The sequence below is a fragment of the Pseudorca crassidens genome, chromosome 14 (genome assembly GCF_039906515.1).
Source record: "Pseudorca crassidens isolate mPseCra1 chromosome 14, mPseCra1.hap1, whole genome shotgun sequence".
Lineage (NCBI taxonomy): Eukaryota > Metazoa > Chordata > Mammalia > Artiodactyla > Delphinidae > Pseudorca > Pseudorca crassidens.
This window is the reverse complement of record NC_090309.1, coordinates 7,791,696-7,817,240: the sequence shown is the minus strand read 5'-3', so window position 1 is coordinate 7,817,240 and position 25,545 is coordinate 7,791,696. Positions and strand designations below refer to the sequence as shown.

Below are 25,545 nucleotides of genomic sequence, written 5' to 3'. Positions count from 1 at the left end.
AGGTAAGCCAATTTATGCTACAGAACCTCAGAAGAGCTCAGCAATTAGAGGTGTCAGATACGTCTGAAAGGAGGGGGAGAGAATACATGGGAAGCAGGCTCTCACAGCTGGCCATCCTCCTTCCTGGACAGCTTCCCAGAGATGGGAATGTTGACACAGAGAAGCTACAGGGGGGTCAGGCACAGCAGAGGACGAGCGAGGCCCCTCGCTCGGAAGCAGCACAGTACACCCGTTTCTCCACCCAGACCCCTCTCCTCCTGAGTAACCAGAACACTAGCTGTCACCGGTCCATCTTCTCACCCACCCCCTGGGTGGAACATGTCACAGGAAGAACCACAGACACTGCCAGCTGGTTGTGGTAACCAAAGACCAAGCCCCTCCAGCCGCCCTCCCAGAGTGAAGCCCCCTGGTCTGCGTGTCCCGCTATGAGTCCAGAGGCTCCCACAACATTTCAGCAGTTCACATACAACAGCCAAGAACTGTGAGACAGATAAATGCTTGAAGAAAATCTCTGATATAAAAGGCAGCAACCAAAACAGGAAAAAAGGAACTCAGAGAAACAGACTGACACTGGGAGTAGAAGAACATTTTAAGAGGTAAGAGATAATTCTGCATCTTCCAAAGAATAAATTCAAAAACTCCAATGTAAAATGTTAGTATTGATAGAAATGGTAAATTTAATACCGGCAAAGTACCTGGCACGAAGACAAACTGATACCATCCCAGAACACCTGTGATAAAGAGAAGATCCTGAAAGTTCCAGAAAGAGCAGATCTCCTATAAAGACCAGGCAATCAGAAGAGCAGTGAACTTCTCAACAGTAACCCTGAAAAGATGATGACAATGGAGCCTTTAAATGAGGAAAAATGATTTCTAAGATATGTTTATAACCTTTAAGTCAGCAAACCACTGGGCATGAGGATAGACAGGTTTACACCCATGAATTCCTTCTCAAGATATGAGACCAGGGATCTAGGAAAACAGGGATCCAACACAGAGAAGGGACACCCCACGACTCCAACTTTTCAGCAAGTCTTAAACAAATTCAGACCGGAGTAGCAGGCTGGGGGCCCCAAGAGAAAGGCCTCCAAGAAAAGAGATCACAGTAACAGACTTGCTGATGTGTTAAAACACAGTCACAGTGGAAGGCAGTCTGGGGATAAACTCAGTGGCAAATTCACAAAAAAGCAAGCAAAACGAGATACTCAGTAACTCCAGGAGAAACATATTCAAGAGGAAAGAAAATGTGATCCTAGTGGACAATATGGACCAGCTATGTACACTATGTACATGTCATAATAATGGGACAGTGGAGCGTGACTGAACCAAAACCCACCGACCTGACTGGGGGCAAAGGAAAGAAACACGTCTGGGGAGAAGAGCAACAGGCAGTGGAGGAGAGAAGGGAGAAGATCCTCTTCTACAGTAGAAAGTCAGGCAAACGTTCTGCAAGACTCAAGACAGAAAGAGCAGTTTAAGTATATATCTAGAAATATGGATGTAAATATCAGAAGAAACCACAAAAAGGTTGAAAAGTATGGTGCTCGGAGCTGGGGAGAGGTGCAAAGGACTGGAAGCTGTATTGGACCTTTTCAATTTCGTTTATCACTTTTAAATATATATAATATACATATATATACACACACACAATTCAGATTAAAAGCACATATACAGAAAAGAACTCCAAGAAGGAAGACGTCTTTTCCCAAAAGGAAAACTTGTAAGAAAAATTTTCCTAAGTGATAATCAAGCCACAGATCTCAATCTACACGTGGCTCTTTGGCTTATGCAACTTAAACTTTATCGTTTCGATGACAGTGTCAAAATGTGCCTGTGAGTCACGTGATTGCCATGCAGCTTTTGATTAAGGCCAATTACAAGAGATTACAGAATAATTATACACTTCTGAGTTTCCTAAACCACACAGGACTTCAGTTTGACTAGAGCACGGGTCCAGACTACTTCTGGGAAGGGCCAGATGGAAAACAGCTTGTACTCTGTTGTCTCTTTCACCTACTCTTCATTTTTTACAATCTCTTATATAAAAATCATTCTTAGCTCCCATGAATCATGTAAAAACAGGCCACAGGCTGGATGTGGCCCACAGGAAGTAGTTTGCCAACCCCTGAATTAGAGGAAATACAGGATCAGTATTATAATATTTCATAAGCTCTCACCTAAAGCATTTCTTATGCAGTTACAATACCACCAAAACGTTAGGCTTAAATTAATGGCTTACAATTGATCTACATCTTATTACATTTACAAAATTACACTTGTTTCAATTAATCACGTGCTATTTATGCCTTATGATGTCTCATCCAAAGATATTTATTTTAAGTGCATGGCAAAATGTATACTTTACTGCCAGCAATGCAGGCAGATTTCTGAACTGTCCTGTGTTAATATCTGTGGAAGAAATGATACTGTATCTGAGATTTGCTTCAAAATAACTAGGGGGAAGGAGAGGAAGGATGGTACAGGTGCCCACCAGCAATTGTGGAGATCAGGTGAAGGGTACATGGGGTTCATTACACTGTTTTCTCTACTTACATGTTTAAATTTTTCAAAATAAAACTTTTTTAAAACTTTAGGACAAAAATGAACAAATACCAATAACAGCAAGCAGATATGTGCTTACCGAAAAAGCTGAATATTATCCTTGAATTGGGGGAAATAAAGTACAGTTAAAATCCCAGTTTTTCTTAATGCTATATTTAGATTTTTGGAATACCTAGATTTTCCAAAAAGGATTAAACGAAGGCTGATTTTCTTATTGTGCTTAGACAGAGGGAGCCCCTAGGTACTGCTGAATGCATCACAACATACAGTTCTAAGAAACTGTGAGATATTTTAAAATGCACAGACAGCAAGAAGAAACTACTACACTGTATTTTATCTGTCAATCAACCAAAACTTTGAAATCCAGTGTACTGTGTAGTATAAAATGGCATACAAAATTAGGTATTTTCATATTGGCCACAAATCTTACATGCAGTTTTATATTAGTAGCCCTCACATAAAAAAAACAGGGTTTTAAAATGCCTTCTACCAGTTTCCAGAGACTACCATAATCTGATTAATCTTTTCACAAAAAGAAATTATACCTCCCTAAATGAAGTACATGTTTCATTGAAATCATTTTCTGAATTATTACACTGACGTTTCCCTGCAAGACCCTTCCACCAAGTCCACAACCGCCTCCCTTTCTGTCCCTGCACTGAACTCAAGACCCCAAGAACAGTCTGCCCCGGTCAGGGACACACAGACAGGCTGGCCTGGAACCTGGCAAGTCAACATAGTTCTGACAGCCTTGAGCTGAGACCTGGCTCCGCAGAACGTCCAGGAACATCAGCGTTTTGCAGATTTTTATTCATACTCTTCCTTGTTTTTTTTCATTTTCCATTAATTGTAATAACCTGCACTGAAACATCAGTATCCAATATCCTTTTTAAGATAAGCTTACCTGGTGATGTTATCACAAATTCCATGGCCTCCAAATTTTGCAGTTTCTACAGGGGCCCCCGGCTTTCGTACCATGATTTTGAGAGTCAGGCGTTTACCCTTCATGCCAGCAGCTTCAAGTCGCCGTTGGATTTCTTCTGAAAGACTCAGAAGAAAAGCTTCTGCTTCTTTTGGCTACAGAAAGACAAACATAAAAAAGTACCCTCCATGTTATTTTCCTACATGCCCAACAATTCTTCTCAAGTAGATTAACTTTCCACATTAAACATGTATATGATTTAGTGCCCTGCTCTTGTCTACTTAAAAACAAACATTCTGCCAGTTCTGGGAACGGCAAGAGTTTTAAGACTTAATTTCAAGCATCAAGAGTCTATGGTCTAGTTGGAGAGACAGGACTATGTGAAAATATAAAGAATATAAGGTAAAACCTGTGAAGAGAGCAGTACCTGGGTAAACCTTATTCCATAGTTGATCTCAGCTGAAACAGATTTTCTTTCCTTTTCAGTTCGAACTGGTCTATCGTCCAAACCACGGCAGAACCTATAAAGCATCTGACCTGTTTTGGGACCAAATTCTTTCTGGAGTCTTGCCATGGTCATATATTGCAAGTCTCCACAAGTTCTAATTCCCAAAGATGTCAACTTGGATTCCATTGAGCGTCCAACTCCTAGGAAAGGGACAGTTCTTTAATTCTGCATATAAGCTATTAAAAACAATTGAGCATTATGAAATAACTATTCATGCACAAACAACTAATTTAAAATAATCTCCCTTAAAATTCTGAAGTGACATAACTGAAGCATCTCATAGATTAAGAATTTTTTTTTTGGTTGGTGCAAATCATACTAGTGCAAACTTATTTTTAGAAGCTACTTCTCAATTTGGACTCTACCTATAGGTGAACCAGAACTTTTCAAGTGTGTATGACTAAGTAAGTTCTCCAAAAAAATGTTATTTTTATTTATTACTGAGTAAAAAAGTTTTCTATCTTATTTACAAAATCAACTAAGTTACAGACTCGTTTAAGCTAGTCTATAGTATGACTTACAGACATACTAGGAGACTCAGGAATGTTAGGGATTCTACTATGACTTTGGTGAGGACCAAACTTCTCAATGGTTCGGCCACATTTTCTCTGAATGGGAACTAGAACAAGAAGTCATGACAGAGGTCCAAGCCCACATGTCGCTTGCTCTCATACTGGACAAAGTGGCACAAGTGACGTGGAGATGAAGCTTCCTGAGCAAAGTAGCAGCGAGGGGAGGACAGACAGATGTCTTTTACCAACAAAGATCATCTCCCTGGAAAGGCAGTCAGTGTCCTGCAGCTGGGCCAGCGTGCAGCAGCCCCTCATCACCGTCTGCAAGATGCAAGGTTAGAGCCTCGCCCAAACGATGCTCATGAGCTCTGTTGCTCTCCATGTGCCCAAAAGCTTAACGAAGGTACACATGTCTGGGAAAGTGATTTAAGAGTAACCTGGGGGAACTAAAACTCTTATTAAAATGGTCTCCACACCATGAGATCAGTATTGTCCATCAGTGAGGAAGACTGCTGTCTGGCCCTCTGTAGGATGTTACCAGAGGGCTCAGAGTGGAGTCTGGGGTCACCTATCTGTCACCTTTATTGTTACTTCTGGCTCCAGTTCTCTGAGTGGCCCTAGTGGGGGAAGGAGCATTCTCGTCCAGGTTCTGCCAGGAGAACCTCTTGGAGTAGTTATGCAGACACACGGTTAGGAGGGAGGTGGTCAACTTTACAAAAGGTCTATGACCACAGAGGTGGGCGAGACAAGTTTAACCCAAGAAAATCTGTCCCCTAATGGAAGTCAGATGAAAGGTGTTAAGGGTGCTGTATCCCATTTGTGCCATTTTCAAGTTCAATTCAGAACAGAGAACAAGCAAGAATAGCAGAGTCTGAGTTAACAACAAGAGAACCCTCCAGACGAAGACCATTCACAAAAAGACGAAATTCTAAGTGAAACCTATCGGAGTATTTTTCAAGATGGGGAGGAGGAACCCAATGAAAGGGACAAATCAGATACGAGGGTGGCCAAAGCCAGAGACACTCTACGCACCTGTTCGTGTTCAGGGAATGCTTTCTGTCTCTATTTTTTTCCATTCCATCATTGCCGCAACTCCCCACCCTCAAGATGTGATCATGTTCTTTCCCTGACAAATCTGGGCAGCCGATCTGTTCTCCCTGATTTGCAAAATCAGCAAGAGGCAATAATCCTGCATTAATTGTGTGTACTGGGATGGGCAGGGGGAAAACCTATGGTTTTTGAGAGTCTCTTGAGTATACCAGAACACAATTATTATTCACTAAGAGGTACAAAAGAAAGACTGTTACATTAAATCTCACCAACTTAACCACGATCAACCTAATCTAACTGAACTGCCGTCTAGGGAAGAAGAGAGGTTCCTCTCCATCACAAGCTCACCTAATGGAATGGAATGGCCTGAAGGTGAGTGGGGGACGGAGGCATATGGATGGTCTACCTCTAACCCCTATGACGTCTGCACAGGGGGGAAAAGTTAGCTTGGAATCAGCACCAAGACCCCGAATGGGTGCTAGTTTGATTGCTGCATGTGAGCGTTTTTAAGGAAAGGAGGCCGCTCTAAGGAGGAAGTAACAGGGTCTTGAGAGTCACACTGAGTGCAGCCACCTAGAAAGGGAAACATGAAGGAAAATGTGCAGCGTAGAACCAAGGTTCTGAGAAGGAGAGAAGAAAACTCTCTTCTCCTTGAAGAAGCCGTGGAAGCTGCCAGTAGAAGCCACTGGACGAAGATGTGGCATCTGTCCTTGAAGGGGAACCATGACCCCAGGCTAAGAACAGCCAGGAATGCCTCCTCCCGGCACCCGGACCTTGACAGTCCAGAGACGCAGAAAAGTCAAGTTCCAAAGAATCAACCTTTGCCATCTAAGTTAGCACCGTTCAACAGAACTTTCTGTGGTGATGGAACTGTTCTCTTCTGTGCTGCCCAATTCAGGAGGCACCCGCCACATGTGGTTAACTGAGCACTGACTGCAATGTGGGCAGTACAACTGGGAAGATGAATTTTAATTTTATTTAACTTTAATTAATTTAACCTAAAGTGTTCTAGCTTCACTTGGCTAGTGGCTCCCATATCAGGACAGTGTAGATGGTCATGTACACCTACACGGCCGCGGTGCTTATCTGACACGAGAAGAAAGAGCTGGAAACCTCAGAGTGGGTGCACACACCCAGCAAAGGATGGACAAGGGGCAGAAGGTCCTACAAGCCAGGGTGGAAAGCCTTGCGAAGAGCCACAGAAACAGTGGAAAGAGCGACCGCATTTAAACGATTGCTGGGGACAGTCCTTTCTTTCATTAGCTAAACAGATCTCGCTGGTAATTTGTATGCTAGCACAACATGCAGTCACTACTCTGGGGTGCCTTCATAAACTTACTAGCATGTGCTCCCCTTTTACGCGGCTGTAATGATTGTGTGCCAGGCACGCCGTGTGCTCAGTCACCGGGCAGGGCACACAGGGACAGAGGCAGCTGGCGGGGGACAAGCAGGGAGGCGCGTTTAACATGGACCCGCTTCTGGTTATTGGTTACAGAGCAGAACTTACTCAAAGCACGTGCCACAAAATGTTAATAGTCACCATGTATTCACTTTCAACTATCTTTGGGAAATGACCAATTTTTAACAAAGATGAACAAGTTTCCTTCTTGTAAGAATTCCCGCATGCATGTGGAGCCTGCTTTCAGAGGGCAGCTCGTACTTGAGATGCGTTACCATCTCAGGGCAGGAGTAACAACAGAAAAGGCTGACGTTTTACATACCGAAATGTTCTAAATCTTCCTGACAATAAATTTGGGGATTTTTATAAAAGTCAGTAGTCTTACACATGAAAATCTCTCCAACAATTCTGGGCGGCCACAGGCTACAAGCTGGTTCTCACGGAGAGAGAGGAGCAGGGGGATCGCCAGAGGAAGCCCATCCTGGCCGCCCCCATCTCCCCCAGATTTCAAGGTTCTCTTAGGAACTTCAAGGCTGTGCCTAAGAACTCAACCGGGACACATAAACCCACATGTGCCCTTCAAAAAGTAAAGTCCTTCCAGCCAGGAAGCAAATGAAGGTGAAAGGTAAGATGACTAGGTCAAGGAACTAAAACTAAAACCTCTCTGTTTCTATGTAAAACAAAACAAAACAAAAAAAACTTACAAGAATGATGCAGTATAAAGATGGCGCTGTGGACGGAACTGTGTCTCTTCAAGATACCTATGCTGAAATCTTAATTCCCAGTACCTCAGAATGTGACTGTAACTGGAGAAAGGTCCTTCGTAAAGGTAATTAAGGTAACAAGAGGTCATATAGGTGGGCCCTAATCCAATATCACTGGTGTCCCTATAAGAAGAGATCAGGACACAGACGCACAAAGAGAAAACACCATGTGAAGACACAGGGAGAAGACGGTCACCTACACGCCACGGAGAGAGACCTCAGAGGAAACCCAACACGCTGGCAGCACATTCATGGACCTCTAGTCCCCAGGATTCTTGAGGGAATAAACTGCTGTTGTTTACGCCACGCAGTCTGTGGTGTTTTGTTATGGGAGAGCCTCAGCAAACTAATAAAGATGCCAAGTAATGGTAACTGTGAACTCAAATTTCACATGCACTTTAAATACCCTGGTTCCTTCTTATATAAAACTGCAATAAGACATGTTATTAAAACTCCTAAATTGTGTTGTCTAATAAGGTAATTTGCTAGCATGATTTTATAAGGTTACTCTTCAAATTTAACCTCAAACTGACCATCAAAATGTCATATTTCACATTTCTGATACTACCACATTCTTGGATGTTATTTACTAGGGAGTCAGGAGGCTTCAGAACTAACCCATCATAAAATGGCATTTGGGTCATTTAATAATTTTGGCCTATAACAGAAATTTCTAAGTTTGTTCAGATATACTTTTCTTAGGCTTAAGAACATGCATCTAAAAATACCACTAAATCCACTGTTAAAAGTGTTAAAACTTTTAACAACAAATGAATAAAAAGAAAACCTTTCACCAAAAGTATACTCTCTTGAACTTTCCCACCACAAACACCTGGGAGCTTTGTGAAGCTAACGCAGGCTGCTTTATAAAAACAGGAGAGGATGATCTGAAATGGTATCCTGGATTACTACATGGCTTAGAGAAATTTCTTAGAAAGAGGTACCTACCATAGAAAGCAAGTCTCGATATTTACTAATTGTGAAATGAACTGCCCTACACACAAAAATTACATCTGTTCAAGGCCCCAAGAGGCAACCATTTTCCAGTTACAATGAATTATACTTGATTTCTCCAAAGAGAAAGGTTTTCACACGCTAGGTTAGCTAGCCACACTACACAAGAAAGTAAGATAGCTAAGCATCCTGCCCATTAGGTGAGAAAGGTATGCCTTTTTGGGCATTTCACTTCAGCCTGAGTTAACAAAATACAATACTTCATTTTAGGTTTTCTTCTTCCTAATATGGTTTATATATTTTCTACTTTAAAAACTATTTGTTTAGTAAACTCAGAAAAGTATCACTAGTTTGGAAGGACAATTTTGTAAATAGGGGAATCGATTTTCAAAACTTTACCTTGGGTCTAGAAGTACACTATTTCAATTTTGATTTATTTAAAGGACCAGAAGTCAATTTCATCATATTCTTTTAAGTATGACTTCTTAGAATTCCTTGATCTTGGTACTTGAGAAATACTTAAATACTTAAAGTAAAACACATGAGAGGCAAAACTAAAATGTTATATTAAGGTTCTGATAAATCAACTGAAAGGATATTCATTGTGGAGTTCTAAATTTTGCTTCCCATGGCACTCAATAAAAGATGAAAAATTTTTAATTCATTTTTTAAAAAAGAAAGAAACGTTATACATCTATGAAAAGCACTAATGAATACTTACAATAAATAAAAGTTAAAAAGAAACGATTTGTATTTACCTGGTAGATTAGTAACTAGCTGACCTCTGATAAAATCATCTACTTCTTCTGGTTTTAAGTGGTACTGGCCATCCGGTTTTGCTTTCCTAGTTGCCATTCTAGCCAGGAGAATATTAGAACCTATAAATTTTTTTTAAAAAAAAGGAAAGAAAGAAGTCATTCAAGAAATATTCACAATTACTTTCAAAATTTCTTAACAAAGACATCTAGAGACAGGTTACCTATCAAATTTCTAAAGAGAACGAAAATAATGTGCAACTTTGATCATTTCAAACAGTACAAAACTGGCAGAATTCTGTTAAGTATTACAGATTATAACCAGCATGGTTCCTGGACAGATGTTACCTTCTGTTCCAAAACATGTGACATTTCAACATCTCCTACCCAGGTAAAGGAATAGAGAAAACAGTCCTAATCTAAGATTGGAGGTTTACAGGAACTGTGGGCAATGACCAGCCATCAGTTCATTTTACCAACCAATGTTTATGTTTGTTTGTTCTTGGCTGGCAGGGTCTTAGTCCCCTGACCAGGGATCCAACCCGGGCCCCCTGCAGTGGAAGCGCAAAGGCCTAACCACTGGAAAACCAGGGAAGTCCCTCATTTTACCAACCAATGGATCCACGCTGGGTAGAAATAAGGCCAAAGAAATGCCATTGGACTTGGGGAGGAGAAGCCCAAAGAACCAGATGTCTCACTATATGATCAGAACACGTGGAGTAGAAATTGAGGGTATGAGCGTCTTAAAAAAGGAGACAGACAGTGACAGCGAGGTCCAAGGTGTGTGAACGGACACAGACAACTAACACAGAGCAGAGAGAAGGCTACTGGAGCCCGAGAAGGTATCAGGCATCTGAGAAATACCTAAATGGGGTCAGATGAACTTCTGTGTAAATAATAAAATCTCCACGAATTACCGAAGACTTCTATAAAGCACATATCTTAGTTTTACAGGAGACTTACATTAAAAACAGTGTGTTTTCCTAGGGTAAATGTATAGATATTCATGAAGAGAAAAAGTACTGGTAAGGCACACTAAAATGATAAAAGTGGTGAGTTCTGAAGAAAAGAGGGCTGAGAAGTGGAAACATCATTTGGGATTTTTGTCTTAATTATGTGCTTGAACTTAAAAGGACATATTCATGTCATCCCACTTGTAAGTTTAAAATAAATACAATTTACAACAAAGAACTAAACCTGTGCCTGACAGTGGACTCCAGAAGGCAAGTCCTAAACGAATGCTGAGAAGGGAGTGCAGGCCACACACCGGGGAGCCGAAGGGCAGCCTGCTCGTAACCGGAGGGACGCTGTTAATGTGTTCCTCACGCTCTGTATGTTCTGCAGCTTACGACGTTCTGACATCTTAAAAATCCCTCCGACGGGGAGGGCCTGCCCTCCCAGGGCTGGTTAATCCCTAAAGACAGCAAGCAAGTTCCTGGGGGTGCGCCTCTCACACCCACGCCAAACACCCCCAGACACCCCAAGAGAGGCTCATCAAACTCACACACAGACCCCAAGAGAGGCTCTGGCCGAGGATCTCCCCTCACTCCTGCTTCTGCCTCCAGACCTGCACGTGGCGCTCCTGCACGAGGCCCTGCGTGCGGCTGCACGCCCTGCCCTCCTCTCGGGACAGGTACCCAGTAAAGATCTCCTATGGGTAGAGGCACTGGGCTCGCTCAGACAGGAGGGACACGGGGAAGCTCAGGGTGACAGCGGGGGCTCCAGAGCACACAGCTGCGAGAGTCGACAAGAGGAGGACCAATGATGTGAAGGGCTGAGGAAGCAAACACGGCTTAGAGACAAAACAACAGGTGGGGGGAGGGGATAATGGGGGGTGTGTGTGGACGAGTCAATAACAGCAACTTCTGGCCCCGAGAGAGTGAAGACAGGGCTGGCTGAGCGGTCCAGGAAGCTTCAGAAAGTAACTGAGTTACCACAAGACGCAACAGCATGGAACTCCAAACCCCACTCACACTGCACTGCCTTGAATACCGCCTCTGTTCACTTGAAAAAAATACTGCTGACATACACTGCATCCAATATTCCCCATTTTTGAAGAACAAGAAATATTCCAACTTGTTTATTCCAAAGATGTTATCATTTACTTACGTTTCCAACACTTTCATCTCATGCTTTGCCCAACTGTGAGCCATGCCGAGAACTGTTTCAGAAGTGGGACACCTATGCGGTACGGTGATAAAAACGAAACCTAAAAATCACTCCTAAAAACCAAGCGGTATTCAACGATCCCAGAGCACTGCTTTGAGGAAAAGGAGTCGTGCACGACACGCCGGCTACTAACCGATTCCCACAGAGGCAGCACATTTAGTCTGGTCTTTGATTTCCGTGCGGACAGCATCTGCAAATTCGTCAGGAGTGAGCCTGGTCTCTGCGAGGATTTCAGTGATGTCTACCAGAGCTTCATCACAGCTGACAGCTTCGATGCTGTGTGTGTAGCTGCCAACACAGAGCAAAGGCAACGAATCACAGCCCCAGCTTAACATCAAGCAGCCACATGTGGCACAATAGGCTCTCCTATGGTATCTCTCTTCGACATTTCCTTACAAGACTTAAAAGGCTAAAAATATTAGCAGTTTACCTGAGCTGGCCCAAGTGCCCCTATTTAGTCACTTAACTTTTAACTGCAAAGTTAATCAATGTTTTCTTTTTTTCCATATTAACTACCAAAAATACAACAGAAATGACCATTTCAGTTTCCCTATACTGAGAATACTGTTGTAAACCTCTCAATAGTTGAAAAGTAGTAAGTGAATTGGAATTGTCACAACACTTAATTTCAAAAATGTTCAAACACGATTTACCAGAATCCTTGAGGAACAGAAATATCACACAAATCAAACAAGCAATTGACAGTCTCCTAAACAAAAACGCCCAGGACACAGCAGGATATGATGGTGGCCAGTCACCCAGATGCCTGTCCAGGACGCCAGCAACACCCCCTGCACGTGGAAATGCTCTGGGTTCTGACTGCTGCTGCTGTTTGGTCACGATCTACTCACACAAAGGACTGTTTCAATTCTCCACAGAAGAGGAAAAGGAAGAGAAGAATCACCACGTGGCTCTGATGCTAATTAAATATGTGAACCACAAGGCCAGCAGAGGCCTCAGGACCAGAAATGGATGGTCAATAATCCACCTGGTAAAGTACCAGGAGGGCCAGGCCTTGCCTCTCACTACACCTTACTGTAGGTTACGAATCAGATTAATTACTATCAATAATCATTTAAGAAATGAGTGTTTTGTTAGGCTTAACTCCAGAGAGAAATCTGCAAGAGCAGAAGGCTATTCCTGATATGAAAGCTGCTCTGAGGCGTGGAGAATATGAAGCAGAGGCAGGATTTCCAAAGGTGGAAGGAGAACAAGGAATTTTTTCCCCCAAAGAACAGCCACATGCCACTAACAATGTCTCCACCCACTAAAATTATATGATAGCGTCCACCAAACCCCCCGATCCGAGGTGCAGGTTGGCTGCCCGCTCCAGGGCCTCCATAACCAGAACACACAGCACCCAGCTCAGCCACCTGCTCCCAGCCCACACGCGGCGCTGCTACTGACCGCAGCTTTGGGACAGGACTTGAAAAGCACTCTCTCCACCTGGTAACAATGACATTCCCACATTGGGGTCTTAAGGACAGCTGTGATTGTAACTGGCTTGTCACTCAGCCCTAAGTCCACAGACTGATGCCAGATAACTTCACCTGCCCCTCTATGTTTCTCTCTCCTGCTAAAGTAAGCTCCTCAAAGGCAGAGCCTGGATCTGACTCCACTCTCATAGGATTGGCAGCATCAACAGTGGTTTGCACTTGGTAGATACTCCATAAACAGGTGTTCAAATTAACGCGTTAAGAAAGGAGAGGAAGAAGTGAAGATAGAGGCAAGAACCTCCCTTAGAACATCAACACAGCCCAAGGGTTGGCGGACCCTGGTCTGCTGTCTAGAGATCTGTTTTGGTGAATAAAGACTGAAGGGAGCAGAGCCGAACCCGCACCTCGTCTGTGACTGCTGCCACTGTCCACGGCAGGGCTGAGCAGCTGGGACAACGACCTCATCCGGCCTTTTATGGAGAAAATATGCCAACTCCAGCTGTAGAGTATACAGGGCCTGACATATACTTATCTAAAATTTTAAGTTTTGAGTTAACATTCACTTTATCTACACTGTAAATATTCTAAAAATTAATCTCTTTTTCTCAAGCCAACTAATCACCCACCTTGAAACTACAGCTGACCCTTGAAGAACACTGGTTTGGACTGCACGGGACCACGTATACCTGGATTTTGTCAGCAGTAAACACTGGAGCGCTACGCGATCCCCGACACGGAGGAGCCACGGGCGCAGCGGGCAGCTGCCACGGCACGTGGCCCTCCACCGCACGGAGGACGGCACCGCACCACCCCAAGCTGTGCAAGCGCCACCTGTACTGCTAGAACCTTCTATGAAAGCTAACTTCTGGCGTCCCGAATGATCTTAGAGGACACAGGGTTTGACAAGGTCTCTACTTGTTAACGTATAGTTCTCATTTTAAACAAAACCATAATTCAAATGTAATAAAAGAGAATAACCAGGTTAAAAACTCCAATCCTTCAGCTGTCTGGTTCCACGGAGGGAAACCTGGAACCGCTGATGAGAAGTCATGCAGGCACAGAATCAGACTGACATCACCACCAGGGAGCAGCTGAACAATCCCAGCCGTGCAAACACGTCCCTGAGGCCTGAGCCCTGAGCCCTGCTCCGGGAGGTGCTCGTGGGGAGGAGAGGGGGCCGTGACACCCGAAGGCAGAGGAGCAGGTTCCCGGAAGAGAGGAGCGTCCAGCAAAAGTGACCCCGACAGGCCTGGGGAAACTGTTCTCTCTTCAACATTAGGTAAAAGCAGTAAAGGAACAGACAGGAGCGTGAGCGCAGCACACAGTGTACCTGGCCAGTGTCTCATACATCGTTCGTGCAACTTCCTTATACGCGTGAAAATCATAGGGGACAGCCTGAAGACTGGGACAAAGTTGTTTCGCTTGCCCGAAAAACATTCCATTCCTAATGCCAACTTGTCTAGAGAAAGAACAAAATACAGTGGAGGTTAGACTAGGAATTTTTAAATGCCAAATCAAGTATCAAATACTGATAGTATCTCCCCAAGCCACTGATACACAATTTTCATTTAACTCCATTTTCATGAGGGGTAAAAAACAGGCATTAAGACAACTTACAGGTTTGTTTTCCCCCAAAAGGAAACTGACAAGATTGTCTGATGCGTGTAAGTGACATGTGCAGATGTGCCCAAGTACGTTATTCAAAGGCCAGGTTTGGCTCCTGCCTCTGTGAAGACGTCTCCTGAGACTCAGACCTCTGGCGCCTGTGCAGAGATGCCAGCATACCACACGTCGGTGATACCACAACCACCGCAGAGCAGGAGCGTGCTGTCAAAACGGTCTGCTTCCCCTCACACGGGGCCCGGTTTGGCCAGGGCTCAATCCCCCAAAGACAAAGAATATAAACAGCAGAACCACACAGAACAGCGCTATGCGACAGACAGACACAGTGTACTCATCCTATTACCACCCAATTCCCAATTGACCAATTCCAAGCTCCTGCGGTGGCTCCACAGTGGCTGAGATGCCAACAGCATTGGACATGGTGGGACATCACTCTGGGCAGGGGCCAGGGTTCCAGAACTTTGAGGGACCTAATTGAAAATGGTAAATTTCAAATCTTTTGCGTGTCTCCACGCCCCACTTACCTGTGGTAATTTGGAGCATTCAGCACAAAACTGTAATCATGGAATTATACATAATGAGTACAATTCCATGTTACTACTATGCAATGAATTGAAAAAAAACTTACAGTAAAAACACAAGCAGATAATAATAAGCAATGTTTCCCCAGATTACATACCCATAGGTGTAAATACATCAAATGGTTACTTTATACATCCACCCAATAAATATTTACTCAGTGCTCACTTAGTACGGAGGTGTGCCCTGTGGCACAGAGGCCTGTGGCGCCTGCCCATCCCAGACCACCAGAGAGCCAAGAAGGAAAAGACTCCGCCAAGCCATTCAGATGAAAGACATGCAAAATGACATGCATTTTTAATGTATATAAAAACAATAATAGATCATCAGACTGCAAAGCCCAGAGTAGATGAGAAATATCTAATAAGAGGGAAAAATGACAGTAAAGGAAGAGATGATTAACAAATCATGGTGAAGAAAACAATGCTTTCATTCATTTAACAAAAATTTATGTCTCGGGCACTATGTGAATAAAGCGTATCCCATGGCATCCACGAGGATGACCTGCACTGGCCTAGGAGAGGACGGATTCAAGGTGACGGACCTGGTTCATAAGGCAGGGAAGTGTGTGCAAAGGAGTTCACAAGTCTGCAGAGAAGTGCATAAACAAGCTGAAACGTTCCAGTAATGCTAGATACATAGGTTCAGCATGTAAAAAAGCTAAACTTACAAATTAAAGGTAATTATTCATTTTTACAGGAATGTCTTACATAATTCCTGTAAGCGCAATACTCTTATATTTACAATAAATTCATTTTCAAAGTTTTCACTTACACAAAAAATTTCAGGGACATATTACTTAGAAAAATGTAATACATCAACTTATGTACTCATGCATACCTACATCTCACGGAGAAATGTTTAGGGATCACTAGACACTGTAAGGGAGTTATGAACAAAAAAGGGTAAACCTCAGAGGCTTCCCGTAACTAAGGGAAGCAAAAGACCTTGAGCTGGTGGTTGGAAAATTAGACTTGTTTCATATAAAATAAATGAGTAGGAACTCCCTGGCGGCCCAGTGGTTAGGACTCATCGCTCTCACTGCCAAGGGCCCGGGTTCAATCCCTGGTTGGGGAACGAAGATCCCACAAGCCGTGCGGCACAGCCAAAAAAATAAAATAAGATAAATAAATAAAATAAAATAAGATAAATGAGTAAAGACAATTACAAAACAGCTTGAAATAACTTGAAGTAACAGCTTGAAGTAACTACAGTGACATTTATTCCTCTCAAATGAAGTCCCAGGCAGCAAAGACTACCAGTACTTCATAAGCTGCAGAAACAGTCTACTCCCAGGTTTAAAGTGAAGGCAGCACACTCCTTCTTCCACGTGCTGTATGCTCAGACAACGGTATTTGGTGTTGCATTAGACAATATTAAAAAAAGTAACCAGTAAATCACTGTCACTGTCAATTCAATATACCGAAGGACATCCATACCAATTAAGGACTGTAAAGTGTCCTTACAAAAGCACGTGAAAGCAGAGGTTTAGAAATGATTTGCTCTTAAAAATTTATGATTCTAGGATATTTGTCTATCATTACCTATCCGTCTACATTATTCACCTTCTAACTATGTATAAAGCTAGTTCTCTATGGTAAGTATGAGTACATATTCCGACCTACATATACACATTCTACCTTCCTATGACTTCTACTGTCTCATGTTCACGTTCCATCCTTTGCTGACCCCGTTATTATAAAGTCTATGTCTACTGAAAACTCACCAGTGCCTAAAGCTGGGATGACCACGCCCACAACACAGTCCCCACGCCAAGCCCAGAAACATTTCTCTGATCCACCTGTGAATATACTTATTTAAAAAAAAAAACTTCTCACTTAAGGAAAATATAACTATTAGATAGCCACACACACAAAAAAGGGTATTCAAGAAACCTTCATTAGGAATAGCCTTCTAGAAAATGAAAAATTACAATTAAAGGACAAAAACCCCATTGCTGTGGGTTTCATGTTTTTCTCCGCCAACTAAAACAAATTCATTTTCATCACTTTCTGCATCTCCTTAAAATAAACATGTGCCCTCTAAGCGACACTCAAATGGCTTGCTACACAGCATTTGGCCCTCATATATCGGCACCCCAATTATTCTGTGACACATTCAGCCTGACAATCGCCATCTGTGGTACAATACAAAGGCACCACCCAAACACCAACAGAGGCCCGAGCCCAGACATATCTGTGGCTACTGGACTTGAAAGCCACCAGGAGTTGGCAGTGCTTCTAACTTTGAGGTGGCCTTGGTGCTCACTCTCCAGCCAGCGTCCAACCTGGGCTGCTGGGAGAGAAGGGAGATCCTGCAGAGGCAGTATGGAAAGGCGGCGCTTCCGTTTCACCAACAGCAAAATCCAAAGACTGAGCATGTGTTTCTGGGTTTCATCACACCCTCCAGATACAGGACACGATGCCCAGTCATCATAAGCGCATTACCTGTAACTCAGCAGGGGGAAAAGACCAGCCTACAGAGCACAGCGTACAATCAGCTCTAAACCGCCTGTGCTAATAAAAACATAATAATGCAAAATGTATTTAGATCTGACGTATCTCTTTCATTAAAGTAAGGTTCAATTCCTTGGCTACATTAACAACTAACAATGAAAAAGATTAAAACATAATTCTATCAATGAGAAAGGCGAAGTTAGTTCAGGAGTAAAAGTCTGACAAGTCATAAACAGAAAATAATTTAAAATATTTTATGGACTTCCCTGGTGGCGCAGTGGTTAAGAATCCGCCTGCTAATGCAGGGGACAAGGGTTCGAGGCCTGGTCCGGGAAGATCCCACATGCCACGGAGCAACTAAGCCCGTGCGCCACAACTACTGAGCCTGTACTACAGAGCCCACAAGCCACACTACTGAGCCCGTGTGCCACAACTACTGAATTCAGCCCACGCGCCTAGAGCCTGCGCTCTGCAACAAGAGAAGCCACTGCAATGAGAAGCCCGTGCACCACAACGAAGAGTAGCCCCCACTTGCCGCAACTAGAGAAAGCCTGCACACAGCAACAAAGACCCAACACAGCCAAAAATAAATAAATAAATTTATATAAAAAAAATTTTTATAATTATGCATGTTTGAATATAATCCTTTTTTCTTAACTATCCTTTTTATAAAATAATTGGCAAGATTTAAGCAAACTACTCTGGATAGATGATGTTGTGTTGAGATACTTTTTGTTCAGACTGGACTTGCTTGAATAACCCCAACTTTAAATCAAGACTGAAAAATGTTATATATATCAAGTCGTTGTATGCAGTTAAGGTTACATGTCAATTGTAACTCAATTTTTTAAAAGTATGAATGACTAAGCCATAAAGACACTATCTAAAAAAAAAAGGCTGAAAAATGTAGCTGACGTGACTTGACTCTGTTTCTATAATTAGTAAATACTTTAACACTTGCCAACAATGTGTAAATAAATGCTTGCTGTGCTATAAAGGTAAAAATGTTTGTGTTCAGTTATAAAGAAAGAAAAAATAAAGAATACTCTTTTAAATTAATCACTTCAGGGGGCTTCCCTGGTGGCGCAGTGGTTGGGAGTCCACCTGCCGATGCAGGGGATACGGGTTCGTGCCCCGGTCCGGGAGGATCCCACATGCCGCGGAGCGGCTGGGCCCGTGAGCCATGGCCGCTGAGCCTGTGCGTCTGGAGCCTGTGCTACGCAACGGGAGAGGCCACAACCGTGAGAGGCCCGCGTACCGCAAAAAAAAAAAAAATTAATCACTTCATTATTACTCCATTTTTACAACTATAATAATCGATTTTTTAAAAACAATTTTTTTAAAGTATGAGGAACATATGATATATATGTCTGTTTTTTTAGTACTGCAACAGCTGGTTGTAATTAGGATTAGTGCTAACAGGTTGACAACTGCAACTTTAAGTGAGGAGATGATTAGTCATGCCATTGTGGAACTGTTTAGTTATAACTTAACAGGCAATCAAGTTTTAACATAAGTTAAAAAAAAATACTATTAGGATGTTTAAATAACAAGGGATCCTGGTGCTAAAAGGGAACGATCAGAGTAGATGACATTAAGGCCCTCTCCTATTCAAGAATATCTAATTCTTTAATTCTATACTTCAAGAGACAATGGTTTAAAAAACGACAATGTCCAGCTTCTTTTGGTTTCCACCATAGGACCCACTGGTTCATCAGGACACTAAGGTATTTATTTAAAGTTATCTAGTATTTGTGATGGGAAAGAAAAGGAAACTGAAGGGATTAAGGCTAGAAAGATTTCTTTCCATAACATGTTTCTAACATTTAAGTCATAGGCTTGACCAGCATGTCTAAATCCACTTCAAAAGATTATATAAAAATGATTAAGTAAATTAATTATTCATTAAGTATTACAACACCCTTAATTTCTACATACCTGGCTTCATAACTACAAGATGCGATTTCAGCCTTTGACAAAACAGAATCAATTCCATTTGTTTGTGTGGAATCTTGATTCTCCCACATTGATGAATCTGGTATTTCTGCTTTAAAAATAAAATTTAATGATTGTGTGTTAAAAACTGATTTTACTTAACTTTCATTCAAGAAATTTGTTTACCAGTCCTTTCATATATAAATGTTCAATAAATTCCAAATATAGTTATCTCCATTGACATTTATCCCCTTATTTAATAAAAGAAAATCTATAACTCTAAAATGGTTTGCTTCCAGTACATTCTTCACCAGCAGTAAGACATAAACTTATAATAAATCGAAAGAGTTCTGTTTTAACAATAGTTTTAAAAAACAAATACCAAAAGATAAGTATAAAATATCCCTTTAAGTCTGTTGAGACAGACAAGGATGAAAAAAGTGATCAGGAAGATAAACCCCCTCCTACAGCCTCAAAAGGATGACACAGCTCTCTGGAATGGGAAGCAGTTAGTGGGAAATACAGTAAATTTCTCTGAATGTTCTTGCTGTTTCTTAAAAACTATCTGCAAAATTTAAAGCTAATTAACAACATTTTCAACAAACATCAAATTCCTTCACAAGTCATTTGATCAAAAAATAATTTAAAAGGTCATATACCATAAGAAGTTCCATCCTAAATCTAAGCTTTTTCTTTTGAATACACATCACGTAGAAGAGCTTCACAGTTATCATCCCCCCTTTCAGGAAATTCTGCTTTTGGCTTAACAATGCATGTGCAATTAAAAACATTCAAGTGAGATGAGACTATCACTTGCTCTACAGACTACAACTCTAGCCTAAAGAGTAGAGCTCACAAATAAGTCTTAATATCCAAACCAAACTGACAGATTCACGCAAGAATATTAAGGCACTCAGTCTAGAAAGCCTACTGACCGCACGTCACGTGACATCGCTAGCCAGTGAGAAACAGATGAAAACACAACTTCAGCTATGTCTCTTGGGATACTACTGAGTTCCAAGAAGAATATGCTTTAAAAACATCAATTCTCAGTCATAGTTCTACTATTCTGAACAAACAATCAGTAAAATAAGACTACGATAGGACTTCAGCTAATTCTAGACAAATCTATTTAGAGTACAGTGTAACAACACGTAACTAACAAACCCAGTATTTATCTATTTATTTCAGAGACATAATGTTCCACAAAAAAATCAGCCAAGTAAAGCACCAGCAGGTAAACACAGCAGGGGGTCCGGCTCTACGAGCTGTAACAACTCTTCCTGGTCTGACCTCAGTAATCACCAGCTTTCACCCGACTAGGAAACCCACACGAGCAATTCTGGATTCTGGCACCCATGCATACGAAGTATAAGTGCGAATCAAACTCTGAGGATTGGCATGTTAATGGGGTCAAATTCCACTTGCGTCCAAAATAAAATCAGCAGAGTGTACAATCTGAGCCATGATTTCTGATACACTGTGACTAACAGAAGCTGTCCGAGGACAAATTAAAGACAGAACACAGAGCAGACAGCCCAGTGTTCTGAAGGGTTTTGGAAGGCTAAATATCCCATTACTCTAAGCTGAAAATCTGTGAGAATTTTGGGGCTGTCAGTATCACAGTTCAACAGGGGCTGCTACTAAACCGAAAAAGAAGAGCTGAAGCCTGAACGGCCACAACCAGCTGCCTTTCAAAGGTGCACCCGTGAGTTATGCCTTGTGAGTTATGGGGAGTCAGGTGACTTACATTCGAAGGGCTAAACAACCTAAGAACTTGTTTTGAAAATCACGGAAAAGTCATGCTTGTGGTGAGAACAGTGTCTGTGGTCCCTGCTCCCAACGCCCTGCCTGGGGTGGCACCTCGCGTTCTCTCCTCTGGGCGGGCTGACCTGGTCCACAGCGCGGCAGGGTGCGTGGTCCCTCCACGAGCGGAGTGAGTTGCTTCATGGGAGATTCAGGGAAATGCAGGGACACACTGTCCTCACTGGAGGGCAAAGTAGAGAACTGCTCATCAAAACTCGACAAACTAGACGGGCACATGGAGAATGTGGAGGAACGGTTGGAGAAATCAGAGGCCAGGACCCAAGTCTGTGAAAAAGAAATCGCTGAGAATAAATCTATGACTAACACGATTTTAAAAACTGTTGTTCTTTAGAACGAACACTGAAGTTGTTGAAGGGATAGGAGACATCTGCATTCTGGAATTCAGGAAGGGAGAAAAGGCCCCAACCATGAAATTCTGAGTATAAATGGATTCCAAATTCAAGATCGTCAATGAGAAGGCTCGCTGCTAAGCACTGCTCAGGAAGCGGCTGCCAAAGAAGCCAGGGATGGAGAGCCCTGGTTACGCCGGTCCGATTAGACAAAGAGTCTCTGAATATGACAGGTAAGAAACTAAGTTGCGATAAAGGGCTAAAGATGCTATTTGTTCTAATACTTTGCCTAGACATACAATCCAAAACATCCGAACTGAATTTTTTTTAAAAGCTACTGTACAGAAGGCAAAGATTCTAATTCCTAAACTGCTCCTCAATATTTTAAAATTTGGTGTCATATCTAATAATAAGAGCCAGAGAAAGAAAGATCAGAGAATAACAAGGAAAGAGGAACAAAAGCATGGAAAAAACAAGTTCCAAGTATAAGCCTAGCTGCAACCAAACTCTGTAACAGAGGACAATCTATTCATGTTATATGTAGCAAATATTTTGGTAAGATCCTAATGGGTCAAAAGGCTTAGGACGTACATAAAAGTGAATGATATCAAGTTAAAGAGAGAGTATAAAATACAAAGTATCATATTCATTTTTTCTAGCGATAGGAAAATCTATTTTTGACAGTTTTCAATGGCAAGTGAAATTTCAATACTTCTCCTAATACATACCTTCTGGTTTACCACTCACACTTAGAGGCAGAGGGAATGTGAGTTATAAAAGGTCATTACAATGTTATGAAAACCCAGTGGCTACACTGATGAACACAATTAAGTAACCAATGCCAGAATTCTGTTTATAAACTGTTTATGGTCAGATCATTTGTGATGCGAGGAAAGACAGAAGAGGACCAGCTCTCTGCTGCTCTAAGGAATGTGTAGATGTAGACTGTAAAGTAAGGGCACGTGTGCAAACACAAGATTCTACCCATGGGAGGAGCTCTGAGCACCGAGTAACGAGAGATGCTATGAACGGTATACACAGGGTATTATTCTTCCCTCTTTAATATTCATCCAATATCTTACTGAGTGCCCAGTGTGTGACAAGTACTGTGCATTCCCTTAAGCTACTATTTGTTTTCCAGAATTTTAGATTTCATCTTTAAAATGATACCACACAGAAAAGACAAAAAGAAAAACCAACCTGCCCCCAAACCAAACTACTAATACTTAAGAAACTACCCATATTGTCAAATACCATAATATAAGTAAATCTCAACAAGCTCAGTATTTCCTAACCTCAACATCTACTCACTTCACACAAAACGCTAGAATCCTAAAAATTCTCTTAAAAGATTTAATGACCGGGAAAAGCTTTAGGAAATCTGCAGAATACAGGTACACGTGAAGCATAAAGATGTATCTATAATTATTTTCCTTTGTACCTATAGCATGTAAACAGATGAACACAACCAGCAAGAGGAATGTAATCCCGAAAAGGTTCTCAGAGATGTCTACTGGCTTTCCTTTTGTCTTAATTTCATCAAGAGCCATTTCTAAAATAAGCCCGAAGTTTTATAACTGAAAACTAGAGACCTGAAATAATTGGGACAAAATTTAATTGCATGCCTTCCATTCTACTGCATATCTAATTTCTGTTTCCTGATTAACATTTTTTGGAAAAACTAATTAAAAAAAATTTTGGCTTTCCAGACATCCATGAGGAAACTGACCAACGCCAAATAATTTCACTTCTAAGCAAATATTTCTCAGGGAATTTAATGGGGGTGGGGGGGGAGAAACATGAAAATCTTAACAGCACTGTGATTAGTATAATTTATGATTTTTGTTTACTAATAGCCAAAATTTAAGAGCCAGAGAGGCAAGAAAAAAGTTTCTCATATGAAACACGTTCAACAAAGATATGGGGAATGACTGCTGGCACTTATCTTCTTATTCCAGTAAATTAAAGCCTTACTGTTTCTCACTCCACTGGCTCATACACATCTTCGGCAACACAAACTTTAGTGCCCTTACTGGGATCCGTGACCAAACAACAAGTAATTAACTTTCAAGTGGAGAGGCTTCCACAGAACGATGTCCATGATTTTCATCCCCAATCTAAATTTATACAAAGCAAACTAATCACACCTTTTAGAACATTCTTCTCTCTCTTTCCCAGGAAAGTATCGTTATCCAATTCAACAAAGCGTAACTATTAAACCGCTCATTTGTACTGCATTCGGATTTTGCTTTAAGGTGTCACTGACACCCTTGAAACCCTTGAATGAAAAAGCTAATTATTTCAACTCTGCTTTTATTTCTGTAACAACAATACCAAAGCAAAATCCAGAAGTCTTCAACAGGAGCACTCAGACTTCAAAGAGGGCTCGTTATCTGTACCTGCTTTGCCTGTCAGGATTTTATTCTGGTACCATTGCCACTCCAACTGGGGGTTAGCGCCAGGGCGCAGAGGTGCCCTCCCCGTGCCTCTGTTACTTGTGACAGCCACCGGCCTTCCTGTAAGGAGAGAATAAAAGCTTAGTACAGGAACACTAACACTTAAGAAATAAGACATCTCTCTTTAGCTTTAACTTAGGCATTAATCCCTAAAAGAGCCAAAACCTTTGAAGATTATCAGTCGCTATGCAAAAGTCATCTATTGATGTTTCTCTGTACCCCCCCCAAAAGTAAACTATTTATGACAATTTTGATGCATTTATTCAACTTAAAAGCAACACTATCATAGCTTTGTATGGTTTTTGTCTGGTTTCTTACAGTAGAAAACAGGCAACTCAGATCCTAGATTCAGACTGGCAGGGTGGGGAGAGAAAGAAAAACTAACTGTATCTAGATTTTTAATATTTCTGGTATCAGAAAAGTAAGGTAACATCTAAACTAATCTTTATTTTTACAGCAAGAAAAAAAACTAATTAAATGTATATGTAGAGGAATCACAATCTGACCTATTATATAATCAAAGGTGAGTATATACAGTCCCCAAATTTTTGGTTTAGTTATAATATCTTTCATGCATCATTTCCTTATATGTGTTTGTGTTAAAAGATAACTCTAACTTTGTAAAGCAATAGCATGGATAATCCATGTGTGTGTGTGTGTGTGTGTATGTATACATATATATATAGTATATATATATACATGCATATATTTCATTGAATGCATTTGTTGTGAGGACAAAAAAAAGCATTAAAAAGTCACTCATGGGCTAAAATCAACTCTTTACAGTCTAAACACTCCTATCATAGCCGAAGCAGCAACTGCCCGTGATAAAAATAAAGCCCTGGTATTAACCCCGGCAGTTTCTATGCTTTCCTTAAGGGGAAAATTCACTCTCAGAAGACAGTACTAATAGCTATCTCTTTTGGACACAGAACTCTCAAAAATCGAGAATAAATATTTTCAAAAGTATTGACTAGGTCACAAATACCTAAAATTTCCATTAAAACAAAGACTGCACAGATGACAACATATTCTAGCAATATTCAATAATACAAAATTACCCTACAACCAAAAAGTGGGAATGTTCCCTAGCATCAGGACAGTTAAGCTATTCATTCAAGAAAAAGCATAGTGACTCAAGGTGCAAAGACATATGCTACCATAAAATCTCCATTTATTGACAAAGTTATCATAAATATAGATTAAAAATATAGAAAATGCCCAAAGCAGGTCCCTATCTACATTAGTCTTAGATGTTCAGCTGAAGAGGAATATTCTTCCCCAAAGGCCTGGTCTCTACAGGGAGGAA

The 25,545-nt window shown here is 41.5% G+C and overlaps 1 protein-coding gene and 1 long non-coding RNA gene across 10 annotated transcripts in view; one reads left to right on the top strand and one right to left on the bottom strand.

The window, feature by feature from the left end:
- Positions 1-25,545, bottom strand: part of REV1 (REV1 DNA directed polymerase) — an 84,092-nt gene that overhangs the window by 7,594 nt on the left and 50,953 nt on the right. For 4 of the 9 annotated variants that reach the window (XR_010934336.1, XM_067704176.1, XM_067704175.1 and 1 more), the window contains 7 exons: positions 24,180-24,296; positions 19,628-19,736; positions 14,362-14,490; positions 11,729-11,883; positions 9,430-9,549; positions 3,912-4,132; positions 3,467-3,639 (listed from right to left, as the gene is read on the bottom strand). Coding sequence is in view for 8 of the 9 variants with exons in the window: in XM_067704176.1 (XP_067560277.1) it covers positions 3,467-3,639; positions 3,912-4,132; positions 9,430-9,549; positions 11,729-11,883; positions 14,362-14,490; positions 19,628-19,736; positions 24,180-24,296 (1,024 nt within the window). In the remaining variant the exon portion in view is untranslated. The other 5 variants (XM_067704178.1, XM_067704179.1, XM_067704174.1 and 2 more) reach the window with 5 other exon arrangements.
- LOC137205877 (uncharacterized) lies at positions 21,202-24,836 on the top strand. Its single transcript, XR_010934337.1, has 3 exons — positions 21,202-21,332; positions 21,783-22,013; positions 24,694-24,836. It is a non-coding gene; the product is annotated as an uncharacterized lncRNA (long non-coding RNA).